This window comes from Lithobates pipiens, unplaced genomic scaffold, assembly GCF_037356315.1.
Source record: "Lithobates pipiens isolate NorthernLeopardFrog02 unplaced genomic scaffold, aLitPip1_a1.2 Scaffold_18, whole genome shotgun sequence".
In the NCBI taxonomy this organism is placed as follows: Eukaryota; Metazoa; Chordata; class Amphibia; order Anura; family Ranidae; genus Lithobates; species Lithobates pipiens.
Window position 1 is genome coordinate 117,811,068 of NW_027507758.1, and position 20,473 is coordinate 117,831,540.

Sequence of the window (20,473 nt, forward strand, 5' to 3'; positions counted from 1 at the left end):
TTTCCGTTGTGCACAAGTCTAGCTACGTCCTGTTCCGTCCTTTTTGCCTAAGGTCGTTGCTGAATTTCATTTAAATCAGGACATTGTTCTACCTTTTTTTTTTTTCTCAGCCTGGCTCACCAGAAGAGAAGCAGTTGCACATTTTGGAAGTTCTGATGCTTTTTTGTTTTGCTGGAAGGCCACAAAAAGGTCAATTGGCTTCTAAGGCATCCGTTTCAATTTGGTTTCGCCAGGTAATTACTCAGGCCTATGGTGTGAAAGGTAAAGCTCCTCCCTTTGGGGTTAGAGCTAATTCTACCAGAAGTGTTGGAACCTCCTGGGCTTTTTGCCATCAGGCATCAGTGGCACAGGTTTACAAGGCCACTACTTCGTCTTCGGTACATAAGTTCACAAGATTTTATCAGCTGGATGTTAAGGCAGCAGAGTGCTCGGCTTTTGGCCATAGTGTCTTGTGGACTGCTGTATAAATCTGATGGTGTTTTCATACAGTATGTCCCCTTCCCCTCAAGGCTATTGTTTTGGGATGTCCCAGGTAGTAATGTATATGGCTGCTCTGTGTCCCGTGATGTACGAGAAAGAAAATTTGATTTTTCTTCATACTTGTGAATACCTGTTGTGAGCCGCGTCGCACATAGTGTGAGCCCAGCCTAAATCTGGCCTAGTTGCTTTGGGTTATTACACTTTTCAGATAGCAATTAAATATATTAAATTATCCAGTATAAGCGCTAAATACCTATTTAAAAAACACACACAGAAGCCATAATTTAAAAATTGCTAGTACCTAGACTTTATATGAAGACCAATTAACAAATTAAAAAACGTATTCACAGGTTATTTACCTAAATTTTATTTGAAAAAGAAGAGGATCTGCAGATTTATAAATGTGCACCATATATTGTTGTCAGTTAGATGAGGTAGAGGGCATAATAGAACCTGTTTATGTAGTTAAAAATGATTAATATTATTATTAATATATATATATATATATATATATATATATATATATATATATATATATATATATATATATATATATATATATATATATATATATATATATATATATATATATATATTATATTTATTTTATTATTTATATTATTTATTCATATTATTATTAATATAATTAATTATTATAATTAATTATATCGGTATATAATATAGTGATTTTGACTTTTTGGCTTTATATTATATCAGCCTCCTTTTAATCCCCTGTATAATAGAACTTGAAGAGGGACGGACGGTACTAGAAGCCAATGAGCTGTGCTGCAGTTCCATGTGCTGAATTGGAATATTCTTACAGGAGTAGAATGAACGGGGGATAAATGATCCGTTTACTATTTCTGCTCCTTCCAAAAACAGGCTAAGAACAGAGAGGTGAACTGCTGTGTGGCAGATCTGTGCATTTTTTAGGACTGGATGAACAGAAATGCTGTACAAATCCTTTTGAAGATAATACAGCTTCCCTATATGTATTTAACTGTATATATAGCCATTTAGATGAAATTCAGCATTTACTAAAAAGGAGTCTACTCCACTATTACTATGGCAAATTTACTCTTTCACTAAAAGCTATTGAAGAATGTTTTGAAAAACTAGATGACAGATTTTAAATAGGTTTAATTTCAGCTCTATGATTTGCTCTCCATCATTTTGAAGTTATGATATATTGTATCAGATGTGATGTACTGCAACTGGCTTAAAATAAATCACAACAGAGTTGGCACATTATGATTATTCCAGCTACACAAGGCGGTAGGCAGATTTTCAGTTGAATGGTTTATCAGCATTAAAAATGTATGATTTTAATTCTACTTTGATCATTTACTAACTGAAAATAATCTGTTCTTTAAGGATGTAAATAAGAAGCTGCAGGAAGACAACCAAGAACTTAGAGACCTATGTTGTTTCTTGGATGACGACAGGCAAAAAGGAAAACGGATTTCCAGAGAGTGGCAAAGGCTGGGAAGATATACTTCAGGGATCATGCAGAAAGAAGTTGCTTTGTATTTACAGAAACTGAAGGAGCTTGAAGTAAGACAAGAAGAAGTGGTAAAGGAAAACCTTGAATTAAAAGAACTTTGTTTTTTGCTAGATGAAGAGAAAATTGGAGTAGCAGGTAGTAGGAGTTCCATTGACAGTCAGAATAGCCTCTGTCAGTTGACTGCAACGACCAGTACATTTCTACGAGATGTTGGTGATGGAAGCAGCACATCCAGTGCAGGTAGCACAGATAGCCCAGATCATCATAAAGCACACTCTACCAACAGTCCCGAACACCTCCAAAAAAGCAGAGGTGAAGGAAGTCCTGAACACCAGAAACATGGAAGTGGCAGTCCGGAACATCTTCAAAAGCCTAGGAGTTCATCAAGTCCTGACCATCAGAAACATCTGAAAAGTGCAAGTCCAGAACAACATAAAAGTGTGGGTAAAAGTAGTCCAGAGCCACAAAGGCATTCTTGTAGTAGCCCAGAAAATCTACAAAAGCAGATATTAAGTAGTAGCCCTGAACATTTTAAAAAGCATAGGTCTGGTGGTAGTCCAGAATACCAAAAGCTCAGCAGTGGCAGCCCAGAACATCTTCAAAAACATACATTAAGTGGAAACTCAGAACATCTTCAAAAAGCAAGGGGTAGTAGCCCTGAGCATCTCAGACAACATTTTGGAGGTAGCCCAGAACACCTCAAACTTTTGAGTGCGAGCAGCAGGGAAGGCACCTTAAGGAGACAAGTAGCAGATGAAATGTCATCTCATCACAGAAGTGTGTACAATGGAATGAATGGTGGGTGGACAAGCCTACTGAAATCCCCATTTGCTTAAATGGAGTTTTCTGCATGTATTGAACAACCAGCATAAACATAGTACATACATGTGAACATATCATGAATGCATGTTTTAGCTTAATACCAACTGTATATTAGGAATGGTCAGCCAGTTTCAGTATTTGACTTGTACTTTTTCCAAGTTAATATAGCAGAAACTAAATATGGAAATGATTGATGCTTTTAGTGCCTTAGAATCAATAACAATTGCAGGAAATGTTTTTTTTCTAAGCAATTCTTGGCATTCCTTGTTACTATAAAAGTAAGCCATGATTGGTACACATCCTATTGACATTTATAGTTTTGTTTTATAGAGAATTCTGGTATGGTTAGTGCAATATCCTGAGCAAGTTTATTTGATTTTTTTAGACCTATTAACCTGCAGTAAAGGTGAACTGCAGTGAATGCTGACATTAAGTCATTGCTTTATGTCCTCTAAAAGTATTGTTGCTGTTGATAGTTGTGTTGCAGTTGTTTCTGTGTGCATTTTGTTGGTTGTATACAATATTCCCTAAATGGGGCTAGAGTAGCTTCCATTTTTACATGAATTGAGGCTGATAAATAGAGTATCATTGTTTGCAGAATCATACTTGTGAATTTTGGTGATATATACTAAAAAAGTACTATACATTGTATGGCTATAATAGTTAATTTACTATAATTTAAAGCAGATCTGCATTTAGAGGTTTAAGTAAGTGAAAATGCATTGGGAGTAGCTCAAATACAAATTTATGAATATACACAATTTAATATGTTGTTTGCAATTTACTGTCATTTTGTGTTATATAAAATGCACATGAAAGTATACATGTGTATTGGGATGTTGATGTATAATAGCAGACACTTACAGGTACCTGCATGGACCTTTAGACACACTTCACTCACTAACAGTAATGCCCTGTACACACGGTCAGACATTCCGATGACAAAAACCGTTTTTTTTTCTGACAGATTTTGGCCCAAACTTGTCTTGCATACACACAGTCGCACAAAGTTGTTGGAAAATCCAGTCGTTCAGAATGAGGTGATGTACACCGCATACGACGGGACTATAAAGAGGCCAGTAGCCAATAGATTTTGTCTCGTAATTTATTCTGAGCATGCATGCCACTTTGTGCATTGGAATTGTCTACACATGATCGGAATTTAAACAGTCGGATTTTGTTGTTGGAAAATTTTAGATCCAGATCTCAATCTTTGTGTGTTGGAAATTCCAAAAAAAAGTCAAATGGAGCCCACACACGATTGGAATTTCCGACAACACAGTCTGATCGTACATTTTTCGTTGGAAAGTCGGACCATGTGTACAGGGCATAAGACATTGGAGATATGGGAACTTGACAAGAACTGCTTAATAAATAATGATTTCTATGGCACATATCTGAAGGCAAGTGCAGACACCTGTGGGTCTGGTCTATTATCAAATATTAGACATTTAGAATCTTTACAGTTATGATGGATTTATTTACAAAATGTGCTTTCCAGGTGCTTTTCATGTGTCTCAGTGCATTTTTATGCATTTTTCATTTGTTTGCCTTTTAATTCCTAGGAAGAGGTTATGTCCTGCTTTTTATGCGCAGTTTGTCCTTGCTAAAAACTGCACCTGAAATGCAGCAAGTACTGCAGTTTAAAGTTCTTAAGTGCAAAGGTAAATGTTCAGAGTAAAGTGTGAATGAAGATTACTGTTTAGGGAAAATGTCCATGAATGAAACATGCACGATAGTGCTGACATCCCCTTTTGAATCTGCTATTTGCTTGGTTGTCATGCTACTCCTTTGTTTTAATACAAGTCAATGACCATGAACAAGTATACAGATAAGGTTCCTGATTTTTTTTCTTTGATTTTCTTGATCCATCTACTTGTTGCAGGTCATTGACTCAAGGTGTTGAAAGCATGCAGACATCAGGCAACTAATATTTTCAGAACAGGTTATGAAAACTGCCTTTTCCCCCCTGGCTTGTTTACTTTAAAGGTGTGCATCCAAATATGTAGCAATGGAGTGGATGTTCTCAGTATGTTAACAGGGAGCTTTCTCTATGGTCATGTTTGTCATCAGTGAAATGGCTATTAGCGGAGATCTTTTCTCAATATTGCTTACAAGTTTAGTATATCTCTTTTTGATAGACAGTGAAATTCTTTGTGGAGGAATGCTCACTTTGGTCATGGTCTTTATCTCCTGTGATTGTAGTGGAGAAGATTACAAAATCTGAAGATTTTTTTTTTTTTTTTTTGCATGCTGTTCTTCCATCCCTTGCCAGTGCTAGGTCAATGATATTTCTGTTTTGGAGAAAGTGGTAGGTTGGATCATTCATGGTCTCTTATGCTGCATCCCTTACAAAAACTCTACACGTTCTTTCTCCCCACCACTGATGAACAAGGATGATTTGATTGGAACTTCAGTTTATCAGTTGTTTCACCAGCAGGTCTAAAGCTGGCCAAACGCTGGATGATATTTGCATGAACAATCGTAAAAAAATCGGAATATATTTGATGGCTTTATTAATGTTGTTCAAAGGTACTTCAAAATTTTGTTGGCTTTTAACATTTGATTTTGGAAGGAATTGACTTTACCAAATGAAGATCGCATACACTGTTAGAAATTCATTCATTGGAGAAAAAATTACCATCCTTCTCTTTCAAATTCCCTCATTGTCAAAAACTAATGTTGGTTTGACCCCACTAATGATTTGAAAATCAAATAAATGTTTTTAACATGAAACATTTCCAGTGAAGTTCTACTAGTGTATATCCTGCTTAAGTTTACTAGTGCTTGGCAGTGCTTCTTTGCTTTTTGGGCATCACAGCAATTTGTTTCCACTGAGGGTTGTGTGGCTGGCACAGGAGCAGTCTTGCCTCTTTTGATAAACATTGGGGTTGATTTACTAAAGAAAAATAGGATGTTTACTTTGCAAGGGAATTTTCCCTTAGCTTAGTAACATGCAAGTTGTTCCCTGCATGTGACTGGGCATTCTTTGCAAATGGGTTTTCACCACATTCAATAAGCTCAAGGTTACAGTCCCATGCAAAGTGAACAGTCTATTTTTCTTTAGTAAAACAATCACAATGAGTTTAGTGGGGTAGTTGAAGAAGATAGAACAACTTAGTACACCTTTAGCCTTGGAGTTTTTTTTGGCTGTTGTTGTGAGTTTGACAGGTCTGCCAGTCAGCATTTGGGTGGTAAGTGTTGAGGTTTCCCACTTTCTTTCTGAATGTGGAAAACCCCTTAAGGCCTCCAACCAAAAAAAAAAACAACTTAAATACATATCTTTACCTGCCTGAAGCACCTAATGAAGGCCAAAAGCCAACCAAAGAAAATTCAATGCTAACAGGAGATATGAAGAGACTCCAAGTGTGTAAGAGATCCCTTTGTAGGATTCTGCGGGTTGGTAAAATTGGGTTTAACAGAACCCTGGGAGGTGGGAAAAGCTTTTGAATGATTCAGCCTATTGGTGTTCATCCAAAATCAATCACTATTGATTGGACTTCTCCTTGGTTGGAAAAAGAATAGCTCATTATTGCCATTCAATGTTTTTCTGCTAGAAGGTTTAACAGGACCTTACAGCATATCAAAAAGAAAATATCATTTATTTTTACTTCAAAGACATGTATTTATTGTTGCTGAGTTACTTTCTGCCTTCTGGTAGTGCTGCTATGTAGCAAAATATTTTATGGATGTTTTCTGATACATGTTATCTTTTCAGAATCTTCATTTAATATGTTAATGTATTTTCATACCAATTTAAAATGTGTTGAAAAAATATACATATGGATTTCTATAAGATATAGAAGTTTTTTTTTTTGTTTTTTTTTATGTTTAGGTCATTTATACTTAATATATTTTACATATTTATTGAATGTTTAAGTGGTTAAAAAAAAAACATATATCAGGTATCAGTGTTACCCAGCAATATGAATCCACAGTTCTGCTAATCTGATGAGCTACTTAAGTAGACTGTGGAGAAAACACGCAGATGTAAATGTATTTAAATATTTTAATACTTTGTGTGTGACAGCTGTGCGAGATAACTGTATGTCTTTATATCTTGCTGTGCTGGAGAGAACCATGTTTTATCCAAGAGCATTATTATAAATCATCTGTTTTCCATCTATGGTTTCACGGCAAGCTTTGATATCTTTGTCATAGAGTTATATCAGAGGGTTTTAGATCTGCTTGTCATTCCCGGTTGGAATCATTGGAAGAAAAAGAAAATTGACAACTATGGCTGCCAGTCAAAAAATTGTATTGATATGAAATTAAATGGCATCTTCAGTCAATAAAATCACTACATATTGACAAAAGATTTGTTAAGGTAGGCTCATGCATTTGTAATCCTAACATCTCATCGCCTGCTATGCTTTACAGATGTGTAGCAACAGGGGAGATGATATTATATACCTGTAATTTTGCAGGCTCTTTCCCACTGACCCACCTTCTGCCTGCTCTCGGGATTGAAAAGTGAATATAGACTGTCCGTAAACCCTCATCATAAGAACCTTTCCCAATTAAATAGCAGCTAGACTTAAAATCAGTTTACTGTATCAGATCAGGCAGAAATTGTGATTGGTTGCCAGCAGTTAAAGCATATCATTACTGCTTACTGACTGGTTGCTAGAGGTTACAGCACACATTACGTCTCACTGAGTAGATGCTAGAGGTTACAGCACATCATCTCCTCACTACAGGTTAGCATGATATACATATGAATGCTGCCTTTATTTACATATCAATATGCTGCCAGCCGCAGTTATTTACATATGAATTCTGGTTATTTACATGTAAACACAGGCTGGACAGCATTAGTAGCAGCACTGAGATATCGGGACACAGCAAGGACTAAAACTTCAAGGAACAAGAGAATTTAAACTCAGCTAGTTGGCAGCTGCTATGGGCCCCACAACAATGACAAGGCCCAGGGCAGCTGCTCCTTTTCCCCTGCCTTAAATTGGTTGTAAACCCTTACAAACCACTTTGACCTACACGTAAGCCTAGATTAAGGCTTACCCGTAGGTCCAAGAAATATCTCTTAAACCTACACGGTTTAGGAGATATTTGCCGAAAGACAGGCACCGCTGTCTACAGCGCATGCGCCGTAGACAGCGGCGAGCAGGCGCACTGAGCACGCTGCTGTCAACTGCGATATGCCGCGAGTGGCGGCTCCCGTGTTGACTTCGCTGGTGGCTCCCACGGTGACTTCGCTAGCTCCTGTGTCAGGTAAGCGATGCATAGTAGTCCATTATGCTTTACCTTTGCAGGAAATCAAAGAGGAAGTAAACCCATCAGGGTTTACTTCCTCTTTAAAGACAGTCCTGAATAAGTCCCAGTAGCAGCTGGAAAGAAAAATGCCACGCTCTAGGCGAATATATAAAAATAAAAAGCAGTGCCTAACTAAAGAGCCCTTAATAAAATCCCAATGCTTGTGAACTTGTCTTCCTGTTTTATGCAAATATTAAACTCTCACCAGATTCTAAGACCCCTATTGCAAATGGGTCAAATAAAGCTTGAATTTCAAATTACTATGGTGTGTTCTTTTTACTTGATATACCTTTACTTCATCACAACCAAGTTATAACCAAAAACAAAGGGAAAAAAGGGTTGATTTACTAAAACTGGGGAGTGCAAAATCTGAAGCATCTGTGTGTGGTAGCCAATCGGCTTCTAATTTCAACTTGTTCAATCAATCTTTGACAAAATAAATAAAAATGGAAACTGATTAGTTTCTGTGCAGAGCTGCACCAGATGTTGCATTTCCAGTTTTTTCATCAATCCCACTGTGTAGTATGCTCAAATCCGAAATATCTTATAAATCGTTAAAGTATTGTGCTTACATATATAAATATAAATCTGTGCCATGCAACACCCAATGCGAAGTGTCCTCTCCAAACATATGTGCCAATATATATTATTTCCAAATATGAATAATTTGCATTCATATATCATTGACACTCCTGTCCTCGTCTGCTCTTAAAAACTGTCCAGCATTCAAGTCCCCATATTGTTTGCGATCCCAAGACAAAAATGCTCTGATAGTGTAAAACAGTATCAACAACCAAAATAAAGCATACAAAATTGTGCTCACATATGTATGTGATTAAAAGTGCAAACCAAATTTATCCCCATGCCTCCAATCCCCACATGTTAATATACTCTTATCAAAGCAATTGCCCACACATCATGGGGCTAGATATCACGCAGTTACATATCCTCCTTCTTCAAAGATCCCTCCAGGTCAGGTATTTTCACCATTAAATACAGGGCATTCACATATAAAAAATATAAAGTGGGACAATAGTGCAGCAAATTCACACAAACACGTATTCTACAACCAAATTCTTACATATACAGAGAAATCAGATTCCAAGTGGCAGAATAGGCACTTCCGCTTCTGGGGCAGCTGATGTCATTTGCTGACACGTTTCATCCTATGACTTTTTCAAAGGATGTCTTTTGAAAAAAACATACTTTTGAAAAAGGACATCCTTTACACTGCATCTGAGCTTTTAACGGGCCTTGTTGGAATGTGTGTATTATTCATGGCTGAGTAGGCTTTAATACTTAGATTTATGACAGAACAGGGGTCATTTGGATTAAGTAGGTGATTAAAGTGCTTGAATACAAAATCACTTGAAGATACTTATGGTGTAAATAATGTGGCTTGTCAAGAGGATAATATTATAGCATCAAAATATTTCTCTCTATGGTACAGACCACTTAGAACAATCTTTTTAGTCTGCTGTCCAGAGGAAGCAACTACTCAAATAAGATACTAATACATTGTCCAGTAATTGATGTGATGTGAAAGAATCATATATCACTTATGATGATCAGAATATGAAGTGGTTCACACCAAAGAGATAAGTACTTTGAAGCATCTGAAGAAGTTGTCATCTCATTCAGAGAATTTTCATCATGGTTGAAAATCTCTGCATGATGTTTTTGGAAAGCTTATTTGTTAAAATCCAAGGAATGCATTTTTGGAAATTCAGACTAGAGTTGAAATATAAAATATAGTGGTTTCTGTAGAGAACCATTGTCTTGTTTGGTCACCCCACAATACTAAATTCAGAATGTGGAACTGTAAGTAAAATCTATAATTACAGTCCTAAGGATACTTGGGATCTTCAAAAGGTGGGGGTTCAGAATAAATGGGATTTCCACTTTCTTAAAAACCCACTTTTCCATTGGTATACTGTATCTATATCCTATATGCACTATTACAAATAAGAAAATAGCCAGTCATATACAGTATTTTAAAAGTTATACTTATTGTTTTTTATAGATTTTTTCATTTTGTTACAATCCAGTTTTATATATATATATATATATATATATATATATATATATATATATATAAAAATTATATATATTTTTAATGTATGTATATATATATATATATATATATATATATATATATATATATATATATATATATATATATATATATATATATATATATATATATATATATATATATATATATATATATAAATTATTATTTTTATTTTGATAATCCCAACTTTTTAGTATGGTTACTTATATATGACTAAAGAGCTTTAGACTTTTTTTTATGATTTTAACTATATATAAAACCTCAATATTGCAGGTTTGGCAGCAGAGTCCTGTTCAAATAACAAATGTCTTGAGCACATGTGCTTGGTTATTCTGGATAAAGGTCACAATATATTCCTGTGATTTATTATGTTATTGCCAATAAGTACCTTTACATTTGCCGTTAAAGTAATATGTTCTAGCACATATACTATTGGTTTGATAGTTACATAATTAATCTGGTTAAAAAAAGACACAAGTCCATCTAATTCAACCAATAAAAGGGAATTTTTTTTAAATACAATCCTATATATACAATCTTATACTCACAGTTGGTCCAGGGAAAGACAAAAAAAACCCCAGCAAAGAATGATCCAATTTGCTCCAGCAGGGGAAAATTCATTTCTGATCCCCTGAGAGGCAATCGGATATTTCCTGGATCAACTTTATAAATGTTAGTATCCACTCATATTATGTACATTTTAGGAAAGAATCCAGGCATTTTTTCAAAACAATCTACCGAGCTGGCTAGAACAGCTCTTGAGGGAGTCTATTCCACATTTTCACAGCTCTTACTGGGAAGTAACCTTTCTATATTTGGAGATTAAATCTTTTCCTCCAGATGTAAAGAGTGCCCCCTTGTCCTTTGATGACCTTAAAGTGAATAACTCAACACCAAGTTCACTATATGGACCGCTTATGTATTTATACATGCTTATCATATCTCCCCTTATCCACTTGCTACAGGGCAGCCGTTCTGTGCAGAATCATATGATTTTGCACTTGCAGGTAGGGGACACACTGTTTCTGCTGTGATTAGTCACAGCAGAAGCTGATCATCCGGTGCTGAGCAAATGGATGCAGAGCTCCATCCTGACAAGATGTAATAGATTAGAAAATCCAGCACATCCTTTAGTGAAAGCAGCACAGATAGTACACAAAAACACTGGCTATGCACACATCAAACCTTTGATTTCCCTAGATGTTTAACCCCTTCCCAGCCAGTGTCACGAGTACAGTGACAGTGCATATTTTTAGCACTTATTACTGTATTAGTGTCACTGGATCCCACAAAGTGGCAAAAGTGTTAGTTAGTGTCAGATTGGCTGCCACTATAAGTCTCTAATCGCCACTATTACTAGTATAAAAATAAATAAAAATTCCAGTATATATACCATCGTTTGTAGTTGCTATTTTTGTGCAAACCAATCAATGTATGCTTATTGTGATTATTTTTCCCAAAAATATGTAGAAGAATACATATTGGCCTAAATTTAGGAAGACATTTGATTCTTTTTATTGGATATGTTTTATAGCAGAAAGTAAAAAAAATATATTTTTTTCAAAATTGTTGTTCTTTTTTTCTTTATAGTGCAAAAAAGCCACAGTAGTGATCAAATACCGCCAAAAGAAAGCTCTATTTGTGAGAAAGTAATGAGATAAATTTAATTTGGGTACAGAGTTGCATGACCACGCAGTTGTCCATTAAAGTCACAAAAAATGGCCTGGTGATGAAGGGGGGAAAATCTTCCAGTTGTCAAATAGTTAATCTTCACTTCTCAAGAGAGAATAAATTCAGTTCCTCTAAACTTTCCTCATAGCTTAGCTCCTCCATGCCTCTTATCAGTTTGGTTGCTCTTCTCTGCACTTTCTCCAGTTCTCTGATTATTCTTTTTGAGAACTGGTGGCCAAAACTGAACTGCATATTCTAGATAAAGTCTTACTAGTGATTTGTACAGGGGAAAATGATACTGCCTCTCTTTGGAGTCCATACCTCTCTTAACACAAGAAAGGACTTTGCTTGCTTTGGAAACTTCAGCTTGGCATTGCATGCTATTATTGAGCTTTATGATCTACAGTACCAGAACATCCAGATCCTTCTCCACCATTGACTCCCCCAGTTTTACGCCCCCCCCCCCCCCAGTATGTATGATTATTATTATTATTATTATTCAGGATTTATATAGCGCCAGCAATTTACGCAGCGCTTTACAATATAAAAGGGAGACAATACAGTTACAATACAATTAAATACAAGAGGATTAAGAGGACCCTGCTCAGAAGAGCTTACAATCTAAAAGGGTGGGGCAGGTGGTACAGAAGGTTATAATTGTTGGGAATGAGTTTATGGAAGTGGTAGGAGATTAGTTTGATGCATGCATATGTTTACCCAAGTGCATATCTTTAAATTTTTCAAAATGAAACCTCATTTGCCACATAGCTGCCCAAATAAACAGTGCATTGCGTTTGGCTTGTAGGTTGGAAACATCCTGTAAGGACGTTGAACCACGGCATAACTTGGTGTCATCTGCAAAAACTGAAATGCTACTTTTAATCCGAGACCCTATATTATTTATAAATATATTATAAATTAAGGGTCCCAACACTGAACCTTGGGGTACACCACTGATAACCTTAGACCATTCAGAGTATGAATCATTAACCACTACTCTCTGAATTCAGTCTTTTAGCCAGTTTTCCATCCATTTACGAGTTTTCCTAGCTGAAAGCTAATTGTGACCAAAGGAGTCAGGGAATAGTGGTGATGTCTTACCCAAATCTGACAGTTACCTGTGTAATTGGGTGGGCACAGCCTTATGGGGCACTGAGAGAATAGTTCCCCTAGTTCAAGTGGCCAGGGGGGGAAAACCATTGAGGAAGCAATGTCTAGTATTGATGTGCCAAGCTCAGTGCCCGGCATTCTTTGTGATGGGTGCATGAATTGACAGCAAACTGTGACACATTCAGTGCGGCAGCCAAAGGAATTCTGAAGGGTGTCTATGATAAAGTGACCAGATTTTTAAAATGAAATCCGGGGACATATTTTTTTTTTTACAAGTAATTGTTGCAATCATCGCTCTCTGCCTATTGCCCCATTGCCGCTGCCACCTGCCTCACGGCCTGTCAAGTTTTACTCTCCAGGCCCCCGGCTACTACTGGGTGGAGAACAGAGGAAAATCACTCTGCCGGGGAAGGCAAGGAGATAAGCAGGTAGGCGGTTGGCCGGGACTTGAGGCCAAGGCAGAAGACCATACGAGCAGAGGTGGATGGGCATGCACCCCAAACTGAAGAAATATTCCCTCCGCTCCGACCAGCACATGATCATCAGAAAGGGGCACATGGAAAAAAAATATACTCCCCTAAGCTAGTAGGAGCAAGGGGGGGGGGGGGGGGCGTGTAATTCAGATTTTTTTTGTTTTTAAGTCTGCCCTGACTATCTTTGAAATTGCCCCAGCCCCTGTTCTAATCCAATCCGGGGACAAAACCGGGAACAGACTTGGTCTGGGGACAGTGTCCTCAATCCAAGGACTGTCCCTGAAACTGGGGATTTCTGGTCACCCTAGTCTGACATCCTTTATGAACGCCCCTTATAATATAGTGTCGATATTGTTGAAATGAATGGTCTCGTACAGGTTCTCTTTAAGCTGTATGGTGCATACATTATCTATTGGTTAGAAACTTTTAAAAAGCAATGTCAGGGAGCATATGCTGGCAGATTTAGGAAAGAAAGATTGAGATAATACCAATTAAACTGCATGCATATTGAAAGAACATTTCTTCATAAATGCAAATTATATGTTAATCCTCAAATAATGCAGATTGCACTTGTCTCGCTTGTTCCATTCCTGTCACAGTGGGAATTACTCTAGAAAATGACCAGCCAAATACAGGACCTTGTTTAATGATTTCTTAAAATGAAGCTACAACAGACTAGAATAATAATAATTCCTCAAAAACAAAAGAATGGCCAGAGAACTGTATGCTCACCAGTTCCTTTGCTACAGGTATACCAGTCTATATGTCTGTACTGTGCCTTTTTTTTTCAATCAGAATGAATAAGAGATGGATAGAGTAGAAAATGTAATTGACACTACATTGTAACAGCACAAAGGTAGTGCAATTTTGCCTTTATTCCTAACCTAGATTTTGATATATTTTAGACAAGTTTTTTTCTGAAAATGACAGTATCCCAGGGAACTGCAGTATTATTCAGGAATGCAGTGTCAGCTATAACTTGCAGTTTTCCTTGTAGTATCATGGTTTGGAAAAATGTTTTTTTTAGATGTGGTAATCATAAAATATACACTATATTACCAAACGTATTGGGACAACTGCTTTTGCACACACAGGAACTTTATTGGCATCCCAGTCTTTGTAGGGATCAATATTGAGTTTGCCCACCCTTTGCAGCTATAAGCCCCTGTACACACGGTCGGACATTCTGCCAACCAAATCCGTCGGATTTTGTCTGACGGATTTTGTCCGTTGGATCTTGTCCGAAACTGTTGCATACACACAGTCGGACTAAGTTGTCAAAAAATCCAATCATTCAGAACGTGATGGCGTAATTTCGTTACGATGGGACTACGTTCAGGCTAGTAGCCAAAAGCTTTGATGTAGGAATTAGATCTGAGCATGCGTGGCACTTGGTCCGATCAAAATTCTCTACACATGATCGGAGTATGTCCGATTGAACCAGTTGGTCGGAAAATATTTCCAACAAATTGGAAAATTGGGTTCCGACGGATATTCCGATGGAATCAGTCCGATGCATACCACACACAGTCGGATTATCCGACAACACGGTCCGATAGGACACATTTCGACGGATTCTCCGACCGTGTGTACAAGTGCTAAGAGCTTCAACTCTTCTGGGAAGGCTGTCCACAAGATTTAGGAGTGTGTCTATGGGAATGTTTGACCATTCTTCCAGAAGAAGGCCTAGCTCACAGTCTCCACTCTAATTCATTCCCAAGGTGTTCTATCCAGGCCAGTCAAGTTCCTCCACCCCAAACTCGCTCACAAAGTTGGAAGCACAAAATTGTCCAAAATGGTATTCTAACGCCTAAAGAGTTCTCACTGGAACTGAAGAGCTGAGCCCAACCCCTAAAAAAACAATCCCACACCATAATTCCACCTCCACCAAATGATTTGGACCAGTGCACAAAGCAAGGTCCATAAAGACATGAATGAGCGAGTTTGGGGTAGAGGAACTTGACTGGCCTGCACAGAGTCCTGACCTCAACCCGATTGAACACATTTGGGATGAATTAGAGTGGAGACTGCGGGCTAGGCCTTTTCATCCATATCAGTTGCTGACCTCACAAATGCGCTTCTGGAAGAATGATCAAACTTTCTAATAGACACACTCCTAAACCTTGTGGACAGCCTTCCTAGAAGAGTTGAATCTGTTATAGCTGCAAGGGTTGGGCTAACTTAATATTGAACCCTACAGACTAAGGCCTTGTACACACAGTTTGATGTTGGACAACTGAGTGTCTGATTTTTGTCAAAAGCACGTGTGCAGAATTTTGTCTAGCATAATAACTATCCGCAAATTGTCATTTGACAAACATGAACGTAGTAATGTACTATGAGAGTATAAAGAGGAAGTTCGTTTCTCAAGCGTCACCCTTTGGGCCCCTTGTGCTAATTTTGTGTTAGTAGAAATGTGAGCGTTGATTCGTGATTTTCAGATCGTGCAAAACAAATGTACAAATGTAACTACATCAGTATCATGAGCAAAGCAGCTTCACTATTATCTCAAGCGAGAGAAGATGAGAATGTGCGCTGCATTTCGACATTCCATCAGCTGCCGCATCACGAATGTTAGCTTACGAATGGTAATCAGAAGGGAAAAGATGTCTTAAGATGAGCTGTCTGCAGATTTTCAGATCGTTAGTACGGTGCTTTCGACAGTCGATTTGACTTTTTCTTCTGACAAAAGCTGGATGTGCACGCTATAGAATTTTTGTCGGATGTCAATTCAACATCTGATTTTCAGAAGGTCAGTACAGAAATTGTCACACAAAAGTTGAAAGTACAAACACGCATGCTCGGAATCAAGGAACGAGCTGGAAGAGTTTGGTCTTGTAAACTACCGTTCATAATCTAGAATTAACATTCGTGACGTGACAGCTGATGTGGCTGAGCTGAAATGTCAAAATACAGCGATCATTCTCATCTTCTTTAATGGGATAATAATGAAGCAGCTTTGCTGGTAAAATTGATGTAGTTATGCCAAACATATTTTAAAAGGCTTTTGTTTTGTACGATCTGAAAATCGCGAATCAACACTGACCAAAATTCTACTAACTTCTACTAACACGAAATTAGCATAAGGGGCCCAAAGGGTGGCGATTGAGAAATGAACTTCCTCTTTATACTTTCATAGTACGTCACTACGTTTGTGTTTATCAAATGAAAATTTGTGGATAGTTAGTATGCTAGACAAAATCCTGCACACGTGCTTTTGACAAACCGTGTGTTTACGAGGCTTAAGACTGGGATGTAAGTAGGTAAATATCCGCGCTCAGTTAAACTTAAACAACTAACAGCAGCTGAACACCATAACCCAGTTACTGGGCAAAGAAAAAAATAAAGTGCAGCGCTTGTTCAATAAATAACGATTAAATAATCACACAAATGAAATGTGCAAAAATGGTGACAATCCAAAACCAAAATAAAGTGGCATTCAAATGAAATCAATATTAACATATAAATGTGCAATAAAAAAATAATAAACATGAATTCATATGTGAGTCCATAAATCATAAATAAATGTCCATAGAAATATTTAAAAAATCCAACAGATAATGTGACTTGATTGAATAAAAATAATAATAATATACTTGACCACGTGGGACCCGTAACCTTTAATCACCACTAATAAGATGGGGGCTTACCAGATTATCAGCGACCCCCTGTTTAAGGGAGGTCAGTCAGAGCGTATAATGTCACAAATTCCGGCTCCAGATGACCAGATGTGAAAAAATGGGTGTCTCCTATCTGCAGACTCTGCAGCTCAGGTGATCAGTCACTGCAAACTTCCCAATCACTTGCCAGCGTGAAGGCTCATGCAAAATAAAAAGTGCTCCGAATCATGTGATATGTTTTAACACCAACATTTTTTTTCTTTATTGCATAAAGTCAGATGCTGTAAAGAAGACTCCACGGAGTCTCCAATGTACAGATAGTGTTTAAAATACAAACAGCGTTGAAAATAAAAAATAAAACTGCTAGCAGATAAAAAGCCTGTATGTGGTTTTAAATTGCGATCACACATGCGCAGGACGTGTGGGTCCACAGATCCTGCCCCCCCCCCCCCCCCCATGTGAATGAGTATGTGGTACAGAAAAAGTGCAAAAAAGTAATAACACACACACAGTTTTTGACAATCCCTTTAATAAAAAATAAAAGCATCATTAAAAACATTTTTTTTGCATTGGTACATGTCCCCCATGGAAGTACACTGACCACCAGACCCCTTTTATGGCCATTTACTTGTATCTAAGCCTTCAAAATGGAGACTTTTGGTTTTTCCTCTTCGGCTCCCATAGAGTGGGGTTCGGCGTTCGGGTTAGAACTTTTCCCCTGCTGTGACCCATCTCTACTGGTAACCTTTGTAGTGAGGAGGGAGACTCACTGCAAGGATAACGATTTTTCATCCCCAGGGTTGAGCTTTACTACTTTTATATTGCAGGAAATTATATTCTGCTACTGCTTTCCTCTCTGTTTATAAATAGACATTGTCTGGCCTCCATGATGCATTTTATATTACTGCCCTGGAACAAACATTATGCAAATTAGGAGCTCTGGCTTATTTCTAAAACTAACCTAATATATGCTTGTCTTGGGTAAATGACTCCAAGTATGAAATAATGAAATAATTAGCAATTTTATAAGGATGTAAACAGTTTAAGCCTTAATATTTTTTTTTCAGTATAGGTGTACTCTAACTGAGAATCTGTAAATTTTTCAAAGAATCGCACCAACTTAGTGACTCTAATGCCACATACACACGACCAGACTTTTCAACGGACTATGGCCCATCTAACACATGAATTTGCTTTGATCTGAACCATTTTATTGTAGTTCTGGCTGTATGTTTAGGGTTGTCGCCCTGCTGGAAGGTGAACCTCTGCCCCAGTCTCAAGTCTCTTGTAGAGACTTCGCGTACACACGACCAGACTTTTTGATGGACTAGGTCCGACGGTCGTCCCAATGGACTTTTGGCGGAGTTTCAACAGACTTTCCGAAACGAACGACTTGGCCACACACAAGCACAGCAAAGTCAGTCGGATTCAAACGTGATGACGTACGACCGGACTAGAATAAGGTAGTTCATAGCCAGTAGCCAATAGCTGGTCCTAACATCGGTTTCCGTCCGTCAGACAAGCATACAGACAAACAGTTTTTTCAACCTAACTCGAGTCCGTCGGAAAGATTTGAAACATGTTTTATTTCTAAGTCCGTTGGACTTTTGGGGAAAAAAAGTCTGCTGGAGCCCATACACGATCGTAATATCCGACAGATTCATTCCGTCAGGACCTAGTCCGTCGAAAAGTCCGGTCGTGTGTACGCGGCATTATTCATCCAGAAAAAATGACAGTCACACAATCTGTTGACCTGAGTTTTCCTAGTTTTTTTTTTTTTTTTTTCTCAAAGCTTCTCTAAAGGCACTTGCAGTATGGCAGCAATGCATATCTTAACTAGAGAAACAATTTCATGTGGTAGTTTTTCAAATTAATAATGTTCACTATAACTGAAATTCACATTTAATTTAAAAAAGGAATACTTATTATGCTCTTAAGCAGTAATACAGTAGGGTTCTAATGCTGATTATGCTTATATGACTGGTGAGCACATTACAATAAACTTACACTGCATCCCATTAACACATATACAGTATACTTTAGAAAGCGATACCTTGTTGTGAAGGACTGCACAAGCAGTTAATTTCAGGAAGTAATTGAACGTGTTGTACTATATTTTGAGATAAAATTTCAGGATGGAGCCACAGAAACCTTATATCATCAGTTTATTTTAGCTGAAGTCAATTTACATTACACCTGCTTAAAGTGAACACAAATGATTTGAGGGATAGCAATGAAAAATACAGTCGGTACCTTGTGGTACCTGCAATTACTGGGAATATTATTCAGATTGTTCTCTGTAGTCCTGAGAAACCCCTGTTGGATCCTGTCATTCAATGTCAACCTCTTCTGCCCAGTGAAGTTGAATGACAAGGTGCTGGGTATTAGATTTCCTACCATAACAACTGCTTATTGCTTAGTCTGATATTGCAAACCGTGAACTCAGCAAAAAAAATAAAAATAGTCAAAGGTCAGACCTCAAAAACCCTGACCAAAACTGCCTGAAGAGTATAAATTGAAGTACCGTATATACTCGAGTATAGGCCGACCCGAATATAAGCCGAGGCCCCCAATTTACCCCCAAAAAAACTGGCAAACTTATTGACTCGTGTATAAGCCGAGGGTAAGACATGCCTGTCCATCCCTGTGTGTGTGTCCGTCCATCCCTGTGTGTCCGTCCATCCCTGTGTGTCCGTCCATCCCTGTGTGTCCGTCCATCCCTGTGTGTGTGTGTCTCCATCCATCCATCCATCCCTGTGTGTGTGTGTGTATCCGTGTGTGTGTGTGTGTGTGTGTGTGTGTGTGTGTGTGTGTGTGTGTGTGTGTCCAGCCTACCTGTGTCCTGAGCCTTTGTCCCGAGCCTCCGTCCCGTGCCGAGCCTCCTTGCCTCCGTGCCTCGCCGCCGTGCCTCGCCGCCGTGCCTCGCCGCCGTGCCTTGCCTCCGGTCCCGTCCCGTCCCGTCCCGTGCCGTGCCGTCCTGTGCCTTGCCTCCGTCCCGTGCCCTCTTCGTTCGTCGGCGGCCATTGTAAAATTCAAAAGCTGCGCCGCCGCCTTCGCCTGTGATAGGCGGAACACTGAATTTCCCAGCAGCCTGTGTTCCGCCTATCACAGACGTCGTATCATCCTCGTCCGTAGTACGAGGATGATACGAAGTCCGTGATAGGCGGAACACAGGCTGCTGGGAAATTCAGTGTTCCGCCTATCACAGGCGAAGGGGGAGCCGGAGGCGCGGCTTTTGAATCAGAATGGCCGCTGTCTGTCTGCTCGACACGCTGATCGAGCGGGCAGACAGCGATGACTCGAGTATAAGCCGAGGGGGGCACTTTCAGCCTCAAAAAAGAGGCTGAAAATCTCGGCTTATACTCGAGTATATACGGTAATTCATAGAAAAAGAGTCCACCATCTACAGAACCGGTTGTCCTGTCACCACATCCCATTTGTGGGAAAA

At 38.4% G+C, this 20,473-nt stretch overlaps 1 protein-coding gene across 1 annotated transcript in view; it reads left to right on the forward strand.

Annotated features, from left to right (window-relative positions):
* Positions 1-20,473, forward strand: part of CCDC85A (coiled-coil domain containing 85A) — a 453,688-nt gene that overhangs the window by 137,568 nt on the left and 295,647 nt on the right. Inside the window, exon 2 of the mRNA XM_077486045.1 lies at positions 1,855-2,782. Coding sequence (XP_077342171.1) covers positions 1,855-2,782 — 928 coding nt within the window. The remainder of the gene's footprint in view (positions 1-1,854; positions 2,783-20,473) is intronic.